This window comes from Balearica regulorum, chromosome 2 (assembly GCF_011004875.1).
Source record: "Balearica regulorum gibbericeps isolate bBalReg1 chromosome 2, bBalReg1.pri, whole genome shotgun sequence".
Taxonomy (NCBI): Eukaryota; Metazoa; Chordata; class Aves; order Gruiformes; family Gruidae; genus Balearica; species Balearica regulorum.
Genome location: NC_046185.1, coordinates 149,131,615 through 149,147,315, shown reverse-complemented (window position 1 = coordinate 149,147,315; position 15,701 = coordinate 149,131,615). Strand labels below are relative to the sequence as shown.

Here is a 15,701-nt window from a genome sequence, read left to right as displayed (position 1 = left end):
CTGATTATTTTATGAGTAGAAAGTGCTTGCTTCAAAGAGTGTGAGCTCAGTTATAACCTTTTTTGTATGTGGCTCACAATACACTGGCAAAAATACATCATTTCCACCAAACAAGAAGGTGGAACTCCTCAGTCATTGTCCAGATTTCCTCTTTTCAGCTTTCCTTTGTTTTTTACTTATTCTATTTTTCATATTTTGTAAGGATATTGTTGGAACGGGAAGGACTATGAAGGTTCTGCTTCATAATATAGAAAAATACAAGCCAAAAATGATTAAAGTGGCAAGGTGAGTAGAACGATCACAAAACTTAGTTACTAAGTAGTCTAGCCCAACATATTTTCCAGTGGGGGTTCCCATTTCAACATACTGCTTCCATTTGATGCTGCAGTATCGCACGGGAAGCTCTGCAGAGGAGCTGCCTGAGTCACTAAGAGGAGGGTGGAGGAAAGGAGAGGAAATGGTTTTGTACTGTTCTGCAGTGGCAGTGACCCTTCAGCCATTTCAGGACTGGCACTGATGGACTTTGAAGGGGAACACATCCATCTCCTCCCGGCCATCAGGATGTGGTCGGGAGGAGAAGCAGAATGAGAACAGTGATTCACATGGCTCAGAAGTTTTTTTGATAAAAGGAATAGTTTTTATGCATGTATTCAGGTAAATATCTAGATTTACATGGGGTTTATTTTGTTTTTAATTGCAGTTTGTTGGTGAAAAGAACATCTCAGCCTGATGGGTACAGACCAGATTGTAAGTGGTGTCGTGAAAATCTGTACTTGGCAGTACAAGAAGTTACCTGTATTCTACCACTTGCCTTCCATATCAGTCTATGGACTGCTAGAGGCTTTGTAAAACATCAGTTGTCCATGGGACCATGGGATGCAATGGAAGGATGTGCATAATTGTGGTTTGGAAAGCCTAGCCTCCTTATAGTCAGCTGTTTTCTGCAGAGTACTAACTTTATCAGGAAGTTATGAAAGAGTTTAATTTTACCCATGAAAGGTGAGTGGTTTATCTTCTGTCTCTGACAAACTATATGGAAGAGAAAGTCCATTTCTTCCTTTTCCTTCCTCATTGCATCTCTCTGGAGGAGCTGCAGGATTCCATCTGAATAGGAAAGGTGTTTTATCGTGACCTAGTTATTCACAAGTTTTACATTTTTATAACAGAATAACATTTTTTATTATTTTTTGAAAAGTTATTATTGCTTAAAGGGTAAACATATTATAATGTTTATATTATAATTAAATCCAGCCCCCCAAAAAGCAAAAGATAAATTGAGCTTTTTAAACTTCCTCCTGCTGCTGTTTGTGCCACACGAGCACCATTTCTCTCTGAATAATTGCTACTTGTACTGTGCTATGATGAAGCCATAAATGGAGCTATACCAAGCTATTGCCATTTTAGGCTTGTTAGAATAAATGATGTAATAACAGATATGTGGCTAAATACTGAAAAGAACAGATCCATCTAGAAGAGATCGGCCAGTATTTACTACTGAAGAAGGCTGTGGTCAGCTGAACTGGGGAGGAGGGTAGAAGGAGAGTAGGCAGGTGAGTACCAGGAGGCAGCATGAGGGGTCTTGATTTGGGATGTGGGAGAGAGGGAAACTTTATGAAGCAAAAGTTATTCACTGTTGGGCATGACCCTGTGGTTTTAGCCCGATAATCTGAACTGCAACTAAAGCATTTTGGTATAAAATTTTTTATACAGTGGTATTTTTAACTTTTAGAATTTAATCCAGTAAATTAAAGTATATGTTCAACTGGATTCACTAATGTTAAGCATATAAAAAATACAATAAAATTACTTCATGAAGAGTGGCTTAATACTTTTATGTAGTAACTTGTAAAATGAAACAGGCTTTATCCTTGTTTATTCATACTGTGATGAATTTTATAAAACATCAGAGGTCACTCCTGTAAATTACTGACAGTGCTGTGTCGGCACTCAAATTTATAATTCCAAAGTGTCTATTACTCACAATTTTTAACAACTGAATAAATTCCCTACCTGAATACCTGTAAAATTTTTTTATGCTGACCTATTTTTGTGTCCATAAGGTTGTGTTTTTCTCTCATTACTTAGTGAATAATAGGGAAAGAGTCTAACTTGTTTTATAAGGTGCTTGTTTTATAAGGTTTTTTATCAAAAAGATACATGCCTATGCTTAGCCCGAAGTGTGCGAGTTGTGTGATTAAGCTACACTGCATGCATTTACTTTGTTAAGCATGTTTGTGAGTCTTCATAAGGTTGGGGCTTTAATTTAAGAAGCATTTGACATGTTTTGGTAGTATAACATGCAAAATAGTTTTTGCTACTCTCAGAAGAAAATATATAAACCTCTGAAAGTTACTTCTGAATTAAAATTACACTTTTTTCATCATTAATGTGATACTGGTCAGCTGTCATCACACACGCATACCAATGGCACTTCCAAATTTTGGCAGAATTTTTTAGCTCTGATTTTGGCTTCCTTCCACAATGTGATAATTGTACACACCTCTCCTACTCTCTGCTGACGATTCACATGCCTGTCACGGTCGATGAGCAGGAGCCATCTGTAGGGCTGCAGCTGACCTGGATGCCTCAGAGTCAAAAGTAACGTAACCTGAACTGACTACGTATATCTATAGTTTGCTTGTCAGAGAACCAACACATGAATTTGAGGGCTATATAACAACCATCTATCCTGTATTGATGATGTTCTTTATTTGTCTCAATACAGATTACGGATTTGAAATTCCAGATTTATTTGTGGTAGGTTATGCCTTAGACTACAATGAGTACTTCAGAGATCTAAATGTAAGTTTCTTTAAAAACAATTTTTAAAATCGCTGTTTTACTTTTCCAGGGTCTGAAAGACCCCATAAGTTGCTTTCTCTCCTTAATGTCATGGTTGGGATCATTTCAGTGAATGTAGAACTCCCTGCAAAACCTCGAGTCATGCAGAGGTGTGACTGCTCAGCACTGTGAACAGTTCCTTCCCACCTCTTCCCCCCAGAGCAGAAGTCATAACCTCTGCTACACTTCCATCTTCTGTGAGCCTGGGACTTCACAGGTCGATCGTTCCCAGTTTGTGCAGAGACAGCAGTAAAAAGTGAAACACACCTACACTTCAGACAGCTTTGGACTTTTACTGCTGTGCTGCCCACCCCTTTTCTCAGTGAGATAATGATGGAAAAAAGGTGCAAGCCTCGCCTTTGCTTCCTGTGGTGCTCCCAGGGGTGGACCTCAAAGCTGAGAATTGCAAGTGGAAAAACTTGCTGTAGCTAGAAAGTGAAATCAGAATTTGGTTCCAGGTCTCTGGAAAGGAAGGAGTAATTACAAGATCACTAGATTGGTCAAATGAAAATATGTCTGAACAATTCATTACTAATGTATTCAACTATACTGTTGCAATCAGTGTTATATTTTTTTCAGCACATATGTGTCATCAATGATCATGGCAAAGCAAAATACAGAGTCTGAAGCAGTGACATCCTCACCTGAAGATTTGTAAGCTCAGTGAAGCAGAAATTTGACTACACTCCCTCAAGCATCTCCAGAAGAGCCGTTTGACTGGCTTGTGTTTCTTTCAACTTGCTATAAGAAGGTGTTTACTCTAGAGATACTGATTAACATTTACAGAAGTGAGAGTTCTTATCTAAAATGTGAAGTAGAAGGCTTTTAAAGTTATTACATTTCTAAGTGTTAAAATTACCACATAAGATGCCTTGTGACTAATACAAGTCTCCTTGTGAGTGAATCTTTTCTTTGCTCAGTCCATTGTTCTACCCATTGCAATTCACGTACGTCATGTTGCATGAGATCACTCAAAAGTGCCATTCTGTGCATGAAGATTATTTTACAGAATTGTATTGACTTCAGCATCCCTGTCAGATATGCTGCTGCCAAATCAAAAGCATTATTTTGATTTAATTCCACAATTCAAAAGTTTCAGCTGAAGCTGTATGTTGCATGACAGTCCATTACTGCCTCTTCCCAACAGAAGCTGTAACTCTCAGAATGCGCTGAACTGGAGTGCTGCTACAAGATGAACCTTTGCAAGACACTGGTGATCAGAAATTGGAAGGTGTCATGGGTTTGGTATGTTGTGTAGCCATAGATCTAACATGTTTAATGTGGTGAATTTGAATCAGGACAAAACAATGCCAGGCAGGTTTCAATTTCTGCATGGTATCCTTTTACTTCTATAGGACACCAACAAGTAAAAAAATTAACATAGCGTTGTCCTGCACGTACAGTCTTAAACCTTATTAAGCACAAACGTTTAATGCTGGTCAGACAGTTACTCAGTTGTGATTTGATTTTTGTAGCACATCTGAGTTGAGACTTTTTGTAACCATTTGTCATCTTTAGGAATACAGATCTGATAATGTTGGAGAAGACTTGTGTAAGAAAAGAAATAATTGTGTAGGAAAACATAGAAAACAAGTTAACCCATGAATATTGTAGACCCTAGAGATTCCTTCCTTCCTTATACATCGTGTTTGAAGAAGTTTGTTAATTTACATGCTGTATTAAGTGTGAAAAATTTATTTCTGTACTGTATGTAACTGTTCTCAACAACTTCCCAAGGGAAGCCAACACAAAGTAAGTAGCTGTATATCAATAGCTTTGCTCTGAGCTGTAAGAGGCAGATTGTTATTAGCTTCAGGTTCCTTTAAACTAATAAAGAAACAGAACACTTGTTACATTGCACAGTTATTTATTTTCCTGCTTCAGCACATTTCACACATCCCATAAAAGCTCTTGAAAAATATGCATTTAACTGGGAATCTAAACATACCTTATGTATGTATCCTGTGGCTCATAAGCTGTTGTTGTTTGGATAACATCCATGATGTTAATGGCATGAAGAAGTAAGATCAAAGAATTATTGTGGTTGCTAGAGAAATGCTTGTGCCCCTCTCTTTACTCATTTAACCTATGTTTTTAAAGAGTTCTGTTGAAAAGCTTTCCCTCACAGAACAACTTTCTCCTGTTGTAGAGAAGAAAGCACACTTGTACAGCCCCTGGAAGAAGCTGGTGAAAAGAGTTTCATCTCTCTTTTCTTTTATGAGCGTGTTAAAGTTTCTCTTAACGCTTCTGATTTCTATGGATTGAGCAGTATCGGCACATTGCACAGGCAGACATGCTCAGGCATAGGCTTAGTCCAGGAGATCCATTAGGTTATTTCCTTTTTTTCTTCTCTTCCTAAAAAGGCACACTCCAGTTCACCTTGCTACTGTGATCAGCCTTCAGCAACAACAACAAAAAGAGAATTAGTGTGACATTAGTGTGAAAATATGAAGTCCTGTAGATGCATATACACATCAGACTGTGTTAAAGATGTTTCATTGGGAGATTCAGATTATTAAAATCGACATACTTAGCAGAAAAGACCAGTTATAGAAAAGACAAGAAGAACAACCAGAATGTTTCTTTACATTAATTTTATTTCCTCCTGCCATCATATTTTTAACATTGTGAAAAAGCACCATACAGATTTCACTAGTGAATTTGCATGTGTAATTATTCTGTGAATAAAAGGAGGCTTTCTCTTTTTTCTCTTCTAACATCATATTTGAATTTTGTACCTTTATATCACTGAGCGTGTCCGGATGTCTCAGTTGCCGTTCCACGTTATTCTGCTTCCATGTGAATAATTAGTTTTCAGTTACTTGAATTATCTGATTCCAAAATATCATTAGTATAATTATGCATATATGTCTGATTAATATTGGGTCTAGTTTCTTCCATGTGTTCAGATAGTTTTTTTAAAAAATCATACATTTTTTTCTGCAGCTGTCTCCTGGTTAAACAATAGCGTTGACTTCCTGGGTCACAAAGTGCTTTAACTAAAAGGCCATTACACAATTTTTCAGTTGCAGTTGCACCTTATGACCCACAAAGCAATGCTTTCTCTTTTTTTAAAAATCAGTTCAGCAACATCTGTTGCTGAAGAAGAGAGGATGTTCTTTACAATCAGTTATTTTTCTGGACATTGTGTTTATGTATTTGGCGGGCATCCATTTTTATCTCACTTTTTCTTCTCATGCTCTTTAACACTCACATCCTTTCCCTACCCATTGAATACAAATTAACATGGGCAGTAATTTGTTTAAAGTTACATAACTGTTCAGCAGCCAGCAGGTTTTAGACTTTATTCAGTTAATTGATGCTTACATCTGGTCCAGTTCCAAAATACCTGAAAGTGATTTTTCTGGAAAGAAAGCCAAAGTTAAGAAGAATAATCCCTGCAACTCAGTTAACTGAGTGTCATTTAGGATTTCATGTTATAAACTGTAGATATGGCCTGAATACTAGTACTTTCTGCTTAAAAAAACCCCAGAATTTAAATAGTCTAAAAGGTCTGTAATTAAAATTTTTTTCTCAATTCAATTAGCTGCTGCATTCTTGTATTTATAGCTGAACAAAGTAGAAAGTGTTGTATTTCCTGCCCAAATTATGATAATCCTCAAAGTTTTATTCTTAAATTTCTGCATTTCCCTCCAAAATACAATATTCAGCTGCAGAACAGTTTCTGACCTGTGAAAGAGTCAAATCATCACAGTTTAGACACATCAAAAGGGTTAACTTGGGATGAAATTATGACACAAGTCATCATTGTTGCTCTGTGGTAAGAATAACATTTATTTCAATAAAAATATTGGAGTTTAAATTTTAATATTTCTTTAGACTGAAGAAGATAAAGGCCAAAATCAGCTTCTCTGCATATGTTTGCATTTTGATTTTCTCCGGATACAATAGCAGTGCAAACCCCTGTTGTAATGAAACTTGTACACATGCAGACGGTAACTGCCCCTAGCTACTTGTGAAACTTTGATTTTCAGTTTTGGTTAAGTATAAGATGAGAACCTCAAAAGAAAAAAATCATGGGGTAGCACTGCAAGAGCCAGAGGGATCCTTTCCCTTTGGTAAACCCATCACATTTGGGAATGTTTCTCCCTTCTTTTACCTTATTTAATGTTTTCCAAAACCTCTGATAGTCTACGTATAAAGATCCAAGACGAATGCAGTATCTAAGCGTACTGTGAAAGGTACCTTAAATTCTTTTCCTCCTTAGATTGGAGGAAGAAATTTCCACACAGAAGTTAATGCAGGCGTGTGTTACCTCAGCTCAGCCCCCCAAAAGCCGGCTCTGGCCGTGCTCACCAGCGAGGACGAGTCAGCCTCTTTCTGTGCTTATTGCAATGGTCCCCTTTTGAAAACTCATAGGTGAGAGAAGCAGTGCCAGGTACTTTACCCATCCTTTCCAAAAAATGAGAATAAAGTGGAGGGAAAATAAAAGCTTGCTCCCTAATTTCATACACCTTTCACAATTCCACCTTTAGTGGTACCTGCCTTCCTCTGGGAAGTCAGCCAGATACAGCTATCCCAGTACCCAAACCAACCGTGTTTGTAGCGTTAGGGGATGACTGCCATGTTTCCCAGGGGTATTCAGAGCAGCGAGAACACCGCAACAACACGTGGCCAGCTAGAAAAGATTGATCACAAGTCATAAACTATACTGTGGGGTTATTCTCTGGTATCAAAAGGATAATTCTTTGTTAACAAAAAGCAATTTTCTGTACTTGTCATAATTATAAGAGGGGACAGATAACCAAAACAGAGAAGGGAGTGCTAACATACTGCAGAAAGGTTGTAATTTATTTTGCAGAAAACACAGAGCACACCCGATATTTTCTAAGAGGAGCAAAGGAGACATGAGTTCCGGGTGAGGCTCTGTAAGCCCCTTGAAGGTTCTCAGCTGTAGTCCAGACACCGACTTGTGCTGTCATGAAGGACTGACACCACCTTCCTTCCTGTCAATAACTAGTGCTTGGTTTCTTTGCACCTTCACAGGAACGCACGTGTATCCGCAGCTGAACTTTTCACTGTTGGCAGTGGTTTGGGAACACAAAGGGGGTTCCAGATCTGCAGCAACTTAAACTCAATTAGTTAAATACTTGGCTGTCATGCCTTGTTCTTTCTGCTGCTGCACGGAGCAGTGAACTACTGACACACTACTGGGGTTTGCTGTGCGGCAATTTATTTGTAATACTGAGAGAAAAAGGTTTGGATAGCATTCAAAGGCTGACCTTTAGTTTGTTTCAGGAGTGGCATGAAAGATTTTCCCTGTTTTTCCATAGCAGAAAGAGACAAAAATGACTCGTAGTATTGTGATCTAGCAGTCTCTCTCAGACCTGCATGACTGGGCCTCTGATAATGGTAAGAAAATCTCATGTCTAATCATCATGCAAAATTTCCTTACATTAAATCATTACTACACATGTTCCAAACCCCACTGATCCTACTGGAAATAAAGCTTTGTACATTTGTCAGCACCGTTAAGTCATGAGGTTGTACAAGGGACAACTCTATTGCTGGAAGACATATGTTATGCCTTCATAGCTACTGAATTTGCATTAAAACTATTGGAATTTAGCTAAGAGTGTTTTTGAAGCAATCCCAGAAAACAGAGTTCTCTTGAAGCACCTTTTCTCAGTAATTTTCCATTTTCCTAAACTATTAGAAGTAGTAATCTCTTTTCTTCAGATTGCTTTTCTCCACTTACACCCTATTTTTATGTTGTGTTCTGTCCTGGTGTCTTTTAACCAAATTCTTGCTATTGCTGTAGTTTTTAATGACACTCACAAACATTTGTTGTTTTCCAGGAAAGATAAGCCCTTGTTCTGAAATATATAACAGGGGCAGATTTTTCCAAGGTGCTTCAGAATCTGAGAAAATTTTATGGGATTTCACCTGCTTGGGTGGGTGCCTAGCTGCATCCTTCAGTGATTATCTACCTTTGAAAATATGTTTCTTGCCTAATATGGATAGACTGGGAAAACAGGCAATAATATAACTTGGAATGAAAACAGGAGCTACTAGAATAAAAAAGAGAGGGAAATACAATTGTGTTATTCTTTGACGTGGGCATGAATATCTCTTTGTCTTTCTGAATCATGCAAGTGTTATTTAATTGATTTATTTGTTTGGGTTTTTAGGAGAATTACTGTAGTAGTGTTTCTGCTTTTCCTTAGGAAATTTGGAATGAGGCGAGTGCCCAAGATTTAGCTTTTGGAAATAATAGCTCAACATAAACAATAGCACAGAGAGATGAAAAGCAGACCAGATACAAAGGAACATTCAACAGTAGCATGAGGAGCAGAAGAGTCAAGGAAGGTAAAAAAATGAAGTGTCACTAAAACTTTAACTGTGGAGTATTGACTGGAATGCATTCACCAGTGAGCGTACAGGAAGGATATTAAAATTGGTTAAATCTGCCCGGCTGAATGAGTGCGGAGACGGAGGCGTTCTGCTGAGAGCCAGTTTGGTCCTGGGCCCGTTCGTGCCATCTGGGAAAGAAAACCATAATAAACTGAAATTGTTTATCTTCCTTCAGAAGGCATTGCACACAACAACATGATCCTATTAACTGCATTCAAGCTTTTAACAAACACCCAGTTTAAGCTTCCAGTATGATTTTGCCTAAGCTGCGTGCGAGGCACTCTCAGCTCCATAAAGTCTGAATCTCTCTGTGCCTTAAATTTAATCAACCACATTAGACACCTATGCTACTCCACCTGAACAGATCTCAGTGTGGTCACTAACAGTCTCTCTGTCTTATTTTATGAGGTTCTCAGGTCTTCCCATCTCAGGCTTTACCCTACTCCTTAGATCTTTATTTCCATTTCTCCCAATTCCTCTCAGTCCATGTTGGGCAGAAACCAATTACAAGCTCAGCAGGTGCTGGGAGCGAGGTGAGGGGTGATCTGGAGACAACTGGAGTTCACAACCGTTAGAGAACACAAACCCCACGGACTGCTGATACACTCTACTGGGTGGCAATTACTGGTCTCTCATGAGAATTTTTAAGAAAAGTAGCAAATATTTAATTTCAGGGGAAAAAAAATCTCTAGTTTGTGTCCAAAAGTATCAGAGCAGAGAAGCTGGCTGGCATGCAAGGCATGAAGAGAGGACTCGGTGTGCTACCACCATCGCCCAACGTGGTTTGTTTGCTCCTGGGGCTTCTGCAGCAGCTGCGGCTGGAGGAGGAATCCGGCCATTGAGATGCAAATCAGCACAACAAACATCCCGCTGCAGTATTCCCACCTCCAGTACTCAGACAGGCACAGAAGAGGGTTTATCCAGGACAGGTCTGGCACTCAGTTGATTTGGTCAGGCCTCAGCCATATCTTGCAGCAGCCCAGTCAAAATATGCCTCAAAATATTTTGATATTTTTCTCACGTGTCACAAGCTGGAGTCCAAAGCTAGCGGGTGTTTTCCTGATTATGTTCCATTTATTTATAGAAAAAGAGTCAAATATAAGAACACATTTCCTGTGCAGAAGGGAAGAAGGAAGTCAAGGCACGTCATGGCACTGCCCCAGGCTGTTGTGAAGTCTTTGGTCGGGTGCAGAGCTACCGGGGTTATTTTCCATCCCTTAAACTCTGTTTAGACTGTCTCAACTTCAGCAGTCGCTGAGACATATAAATTATTTCATGCAGAAGAACAGCATTTTGTGAAGTCAAAATAGGTTGTGAGAACTATATAAAGCTACTCGAGAAGGAGTAGCGTGTTCTCTGTACCTGAATAGCCAACTACCACCACAGTGTACGGGCCCTATTCCTTCAGAGAAACACAGAACACAACTGCTCATGCGCCCTGAGTTAAGCCTCTGCTAAGTCTTAGCAAGATCAGAGCCAGTTTCTAGTTAGCACAGGCATACGCACGAAAATAGTATCATTTTCAATGTGGATGTCTTATTCCAAACACTCCTTTAGGCTCCTAAAGACTAAAAATAGGAATGCTTGTAATATTGTTAACTCTGAGAATTTAAATTTTTGGTACAAATTTAATACATAAATAATAGCATGGAAACGCATTTGTGCAGTTCATTGTAAGGGTCACGAAATGTTCATCCACCAATGTGGAGTCACGGCTGTTGAGGTAAATCCTCGTTACCTGAGGGGAGATGGGCACGTCATAGCTGTTCTCAGCCATCACTAGATGGACTTTCCAAAGTTCAGAATATAAACTTACAAGTCCAATTTCTAGTAAGAAAAAAACGAGTGAAATATAAAATCTTGTTTTGAATCATAGTAATCAACACGGAGCACATCTGCTCTTTGCTGCTCTGTAGTTCACCTGCTCATAAACGCCAGAGCGACCTTCCTTGAGGCTCCTCAAGGCCAAACGTGGTCTGCCTGAAGCCATAGTTTCATCCACGTCACAACATGGCCATTACCCTGACAGAGCAGGCAGAACCTCCGCATCTTCCACCTTAATTTGCGAAGAGAAACCCTTCCACAGCCAAAGCACTAAGCCACGTGCAAAATTATTACACGTACTGCCGGAGCGGCCACAGAGTACTGGGTATCGGCTGAGGCTCTGGGGTAACAGACTTGGGCTGAACCGGGACAGGGCTAGCGGCGTTTCACCCAGCTGTTTTGGGAAGGGTTGGGAGGATGAGGAGGAACTGTCATAGCCTCAGGATTGCGCAGCAGCCCGAGCGCCTCGCCAGAAGCACAGTGCTCCCCCAGGACTGGGAGGCTCTCGTGGCAGAGAAGAGATGGCAATGCAGCTTCCAGTGTCAACTCCAGCATCCTGCTGAGGTCTCCTAGTATTTTCTGAGCTCAGCTCTCAACGTTAGAGCAGATGAGATCACAGTGAAGACGTAGGAGTTAGCTTTTTGCTGAGAACAAGCTCTAAATAAGAAATGTCATCAAGTTAACTTCTTTAAATACCCCTGCCCTTCTCCCGAGGGTTTGTGCTGCCCTCACCGACTGCCAGTGCTACCTTTATTCAGCTGCAGAAACAGTTTTTCTCATCCTCTGTTTGCTCTCGCTCTTGCCCCCAGACTGCTCTATAAATGTGTATTTTACAGTCCAAAAATACCATTCCTGACTTACCATTCCCTTGCCAGCCCATGGCTCCAACTGAAATAATCGGGTGGGTGGGAAGTCTTTTGAAAATCAAGGAAGTAGGTGATTTCTATGTCTAGGTTTAATCAAAATTACAGCACCAAGATACTTGGAGCTCTGAGGCAACAAGGCCTGGCTAATGTCCTCTGCTGCTGTTGAAAGGAAAGGCTGCTTTCAGTCCTTCAGACGGTGTTGATATATGGGGAAATGTAGGGTCCCAGTAGATAGTCCTGTATTTATCCATAACATTACTAACAGCTAACAGATAAAGAGCTGCAAACTTATAAACAATTATTTAAGAATTTAGGGTTTGGAGGGGTTTTGTTTTTTTTTAAATTTTCCTCTGCCCTGACACACTTCACAAAAGCCCTTTGCCAGCATATTTTCCAAAGTTTTCTAATTAGCCATTCCAGGAAAACAAGTATTTATGATTTCATCTTTTGTCTATAGGTTCATCCAAGGTGAAAAACCCTGGGAAGTTGCCATCACTCTTCCGAGTTGATTCAATGCAAAGTCATCATACCAAAATTGCTCTAAAAGTTGGTTTTAAAATGTGCGGTTAGGCATTCATGTTTCACTGTCTGCATTAATTACTTTGTGAAAGACAAAATGTAGTTCTTTTTTATGTATAATATTCCTATAATAATGATTGTTAGGAGAAATGTGGACATAGAAAACCAGCTCATAATAAAAATCAGTATTTTTATCCCTGGTTTTAATAAGGTCTCAGATAAAAGGTATTTTTCTGCTTCCAGTGTTCTCAGTTATTTTCCAGAGCTCTACCAGAACTTTTCAGTCAGTCACAGGATTCCTGCTTGATTGCCTACTGAGTGTACTTCATTAGCTCTACCTTACTGACTTCAGAAATTACAGTTAAGGGGACCCTCACAACTTTGGTTTTAACTAAGGATGCTCACTTTCCCTCCTTCCAACCAGTATGTTTCAAAGGTGGCATCCAGATTGCTCATCCAAATTAAGTTTCTTTTTGCCCTTCCTTGCGCTTTCGCAGCAGGTCCACTCCCTTTATTTCTTCCAATACATGTTGTGTGTGTTGATACTGCATCGCAGTGCTCCCATTTAAACGCTGAATTATTTCAGCAACCAGGGAATTGTTTTCTCTTGTTCCAGTGACATTTTATGGCAAATAAGGCAGCCTTAAAGTGAGAACAACCGGCTGTAGAGGAGTACCCTTCATCATTTGAGCCCTTCTGGCCGTGACAATAGCATAAAATACATGCCGGGCCTCATCTTCGTTCCTGGCCTGGGCTTTTGTGGCAATGCCAGAGCTTGCCGATCTGCTTTTCCTAGTGCGTTTCAATCGACAGTTTCCTCAGCAGCCCCAGGGTTGCTTTCCCTGACTCTCTGAACGGGGCAGGCTCCCGCGCAGCCTCGCGTGGTGCCAAGATGCCGGAACCCCCACCCCGCTCCCACCCTCGGTACTTGTTTCGCGCAGATGCAGGATTACAGTCTGATGCCTCCTGCCTCTCCTACTAGTTTTAATTATTTGCAACACCTGGAGAAACTTCTAGAAGTCCTGCTTCTGGTTTTAGGGTTCTTCAGCTGTGCGCCAGCTCACTCCTCTTTGTCTCTAGAGATCTGTCAGTCTTTCAAAAAACAAGAACTTTTTTTTCCTGACAAAGCCAGTTTCTTGGCACATTCTTCCAGCATTCCTTTGAACAGCCAGTCAGCAAACAACAGTGCAAACACTCGCCTGCCCTCTCATTGTTTCCTGACCCTGATTTACAAGAGGTCGGCGTGATAGATGTTTAAACTAACCACAGGCTCAGTTTATGCCAGGCCACTCCATCTGAGCTTTCACATCATATTAATTACAATTCCTTTAAATTCTGTTGCAATCAAAATTGATAGCAACAGTTTTATGCTTTCAGCACCTCTCACCCAAATATTGTGAATCGCTTGAGGCCAGATTCTACCCCTCTTCTTTCTGGATATCACCTTCCCTTCTATTATTCGTATTTTCAAATCGCTCTTGAGAAATGTGGAAGTTCATCTAATCAAGTGGACAGCCAAGAGTAGTGACATCCAAGAGCAAAGCGCTACGTTAGATAAGAGTGTTATGAGCTGGCCCTTTGCAGACATTTTGAAGCTGGCTTTCACAACATAAATATGTGATGTGGGCAAGCATACAGTCTTAGATTCTCTGTGTCGAAAATCAAGAAGTTACAGCCCTGACTTTAGAGATACAAATCAGCTCCACTTTCAAGCTATTAGGCAGAGTGCCACACCAAGTGAAAGCAGACTGCTGTAGGAGCTGGAGTATTATTGCTTTCTCATGTCCAGCAGTGGCACTGCACGTGGCAAAGCATCCTTTTTAACTGCAGCATCTTGAGGGGACGCCCCCGTCACAGCACCAGCCGGGTGCGCTGGGGTTTACCTACTCGATCCTTTGCCCAGTAGATCGACTGCCAGCTCGTACTCTGCTTGCTGCACCTTGGCCTCTTCCTAATACCACCCCCTTTTCCCTCGCTGCATTTCTTTTATTGTTTGCCTTCATCTTTTGTTGTATTTTTAATTCTGCTTTGTCTTCACATTGCTGGAACTAGCAGCCTTCTGCTGGGCACTCAGTCGCTGAAGGATCTGCTGTACTTCCTTTCTGGTGTCACAGGACCGCTGCTGAAGCTTCTGGCAGAATTTCTTTCTTGTAGCTTCCCCCCCCCCCCCCCGACTCCACTGAAATAGCTGTTTGACTTTCCAGTAAGAGATGCTGCATTACTACCAGGAGCAGGTGGTTCTCATTTCAGAAATTTCAGTCAAGAAACCGAAGCATGTGACATTTTGTGAATCACAGATTCTTGCTTTCCGTCCTGACATTTCTCTTATCTTTTTGAGTTGAAGGCTGATCCTTAAAATGGATAACGACGTGAAATTGCATACCACACCACTACAACCCAGCCAAATAATATCTCGACAAACGGCTTAGGCGGAGTCACTGCAAAATGCAGAATTAAAAAAAGATCACCAGATTTTTGGCCTATACAATATTTTTATATTTGTACTATTGCTTTCCAGATTAAATAAAAATGACACAGCCTGACAACTCCTAAGTCAGTGATCTCCCTACGTCTTATCTATCAGCATAACCCCATATTTATTTTCTTTCTCAAAAAGTTCAACCTGAGATCCTATTTGCCATTTTGCAGCCTTCCTTCGCTCCTGCCTGAGAACTGGAGTGTGGGCAATCCCGGCCAGCCACCAGGTGCTTCAGCTTGCTCCACGCTGTAGGAAGTCAAACTGAAAATGTGCCATCCTAAACCTTACAATCTGTCCCATAAGGAAAAATGTATAAGGGAAAAAAGCAAGAGATCATAGAGAAAATTATTCTTAAAATGTACATTACAGAAGGTTACCTACGGCAAGAGAAGATATCGAGTTTAAACATCTAAAATTGAAAATCTGAATGTCTTACACATTTTAAAATATATCTTTGGGCTTGGACGTCTCTGGTTAGGGTGTCTCCCTCTTTTTGGCGTTACCTGAATTGAGCTAATTGAAATGAGATTCTGCTGTCTCCAGACGAGTTCATCCAGTTTCTATCACTAGCCCATCACATAACAAGAATAACTTCACACTTAGCTCATGAGGATATGCCAGAGAATCTTCTTCCCCACCTCGCTGCAGTCCCGACAGGCTGGAAGGCAACGCAGGGTCCCAGAAGCAGCTGTGCCTGAGCCCAGAACAGCTGGGGGTTCTGTCCTACTTAGTGTCTGAATGTTCTTTATGTTTTCAGTTGTGTGCAAAGGACAAGAGCCTAGAGCTGAGACATGCTA

At 40.5% G+C, this 15,701-nt stretch overlaps 1 protein-coding gene across 4 annotated transcripts in view; it reads left to right on the top strand.

Moving 5' to 3' along the window:
• Positions 1-4,677, top strand: part of PRTFDC1 (phosphoribosyl transferase domain containing 1) — a 45,499-nt gene extending 40,822 nt beyond the window's left edge. For 2 of the 4 annotated variants that reach the window (XM_075746369.1, XM_075746368.1), the window contains 4 exons: positions 203-285; positions 701-747; positions 2,726-2,802; positions 3,404-4,677. In XM_075746369.1, the coding sequence (XP_075602484.1) occupies positions 203-285; positions 701-747; positions 2,726-2,802; positions 3,404-3,499 (303 nt within the window). In that variant the 3' untranslated portion in view covers positions 3,500-4,677. The other 2 variants (XM_075746370.1, XM_075746371.1) reach the window with 2 other exon arrangements.
• The last annotated feature ends 11,024 nt before the right edge of the window (positions 4,678-15,701 follow it).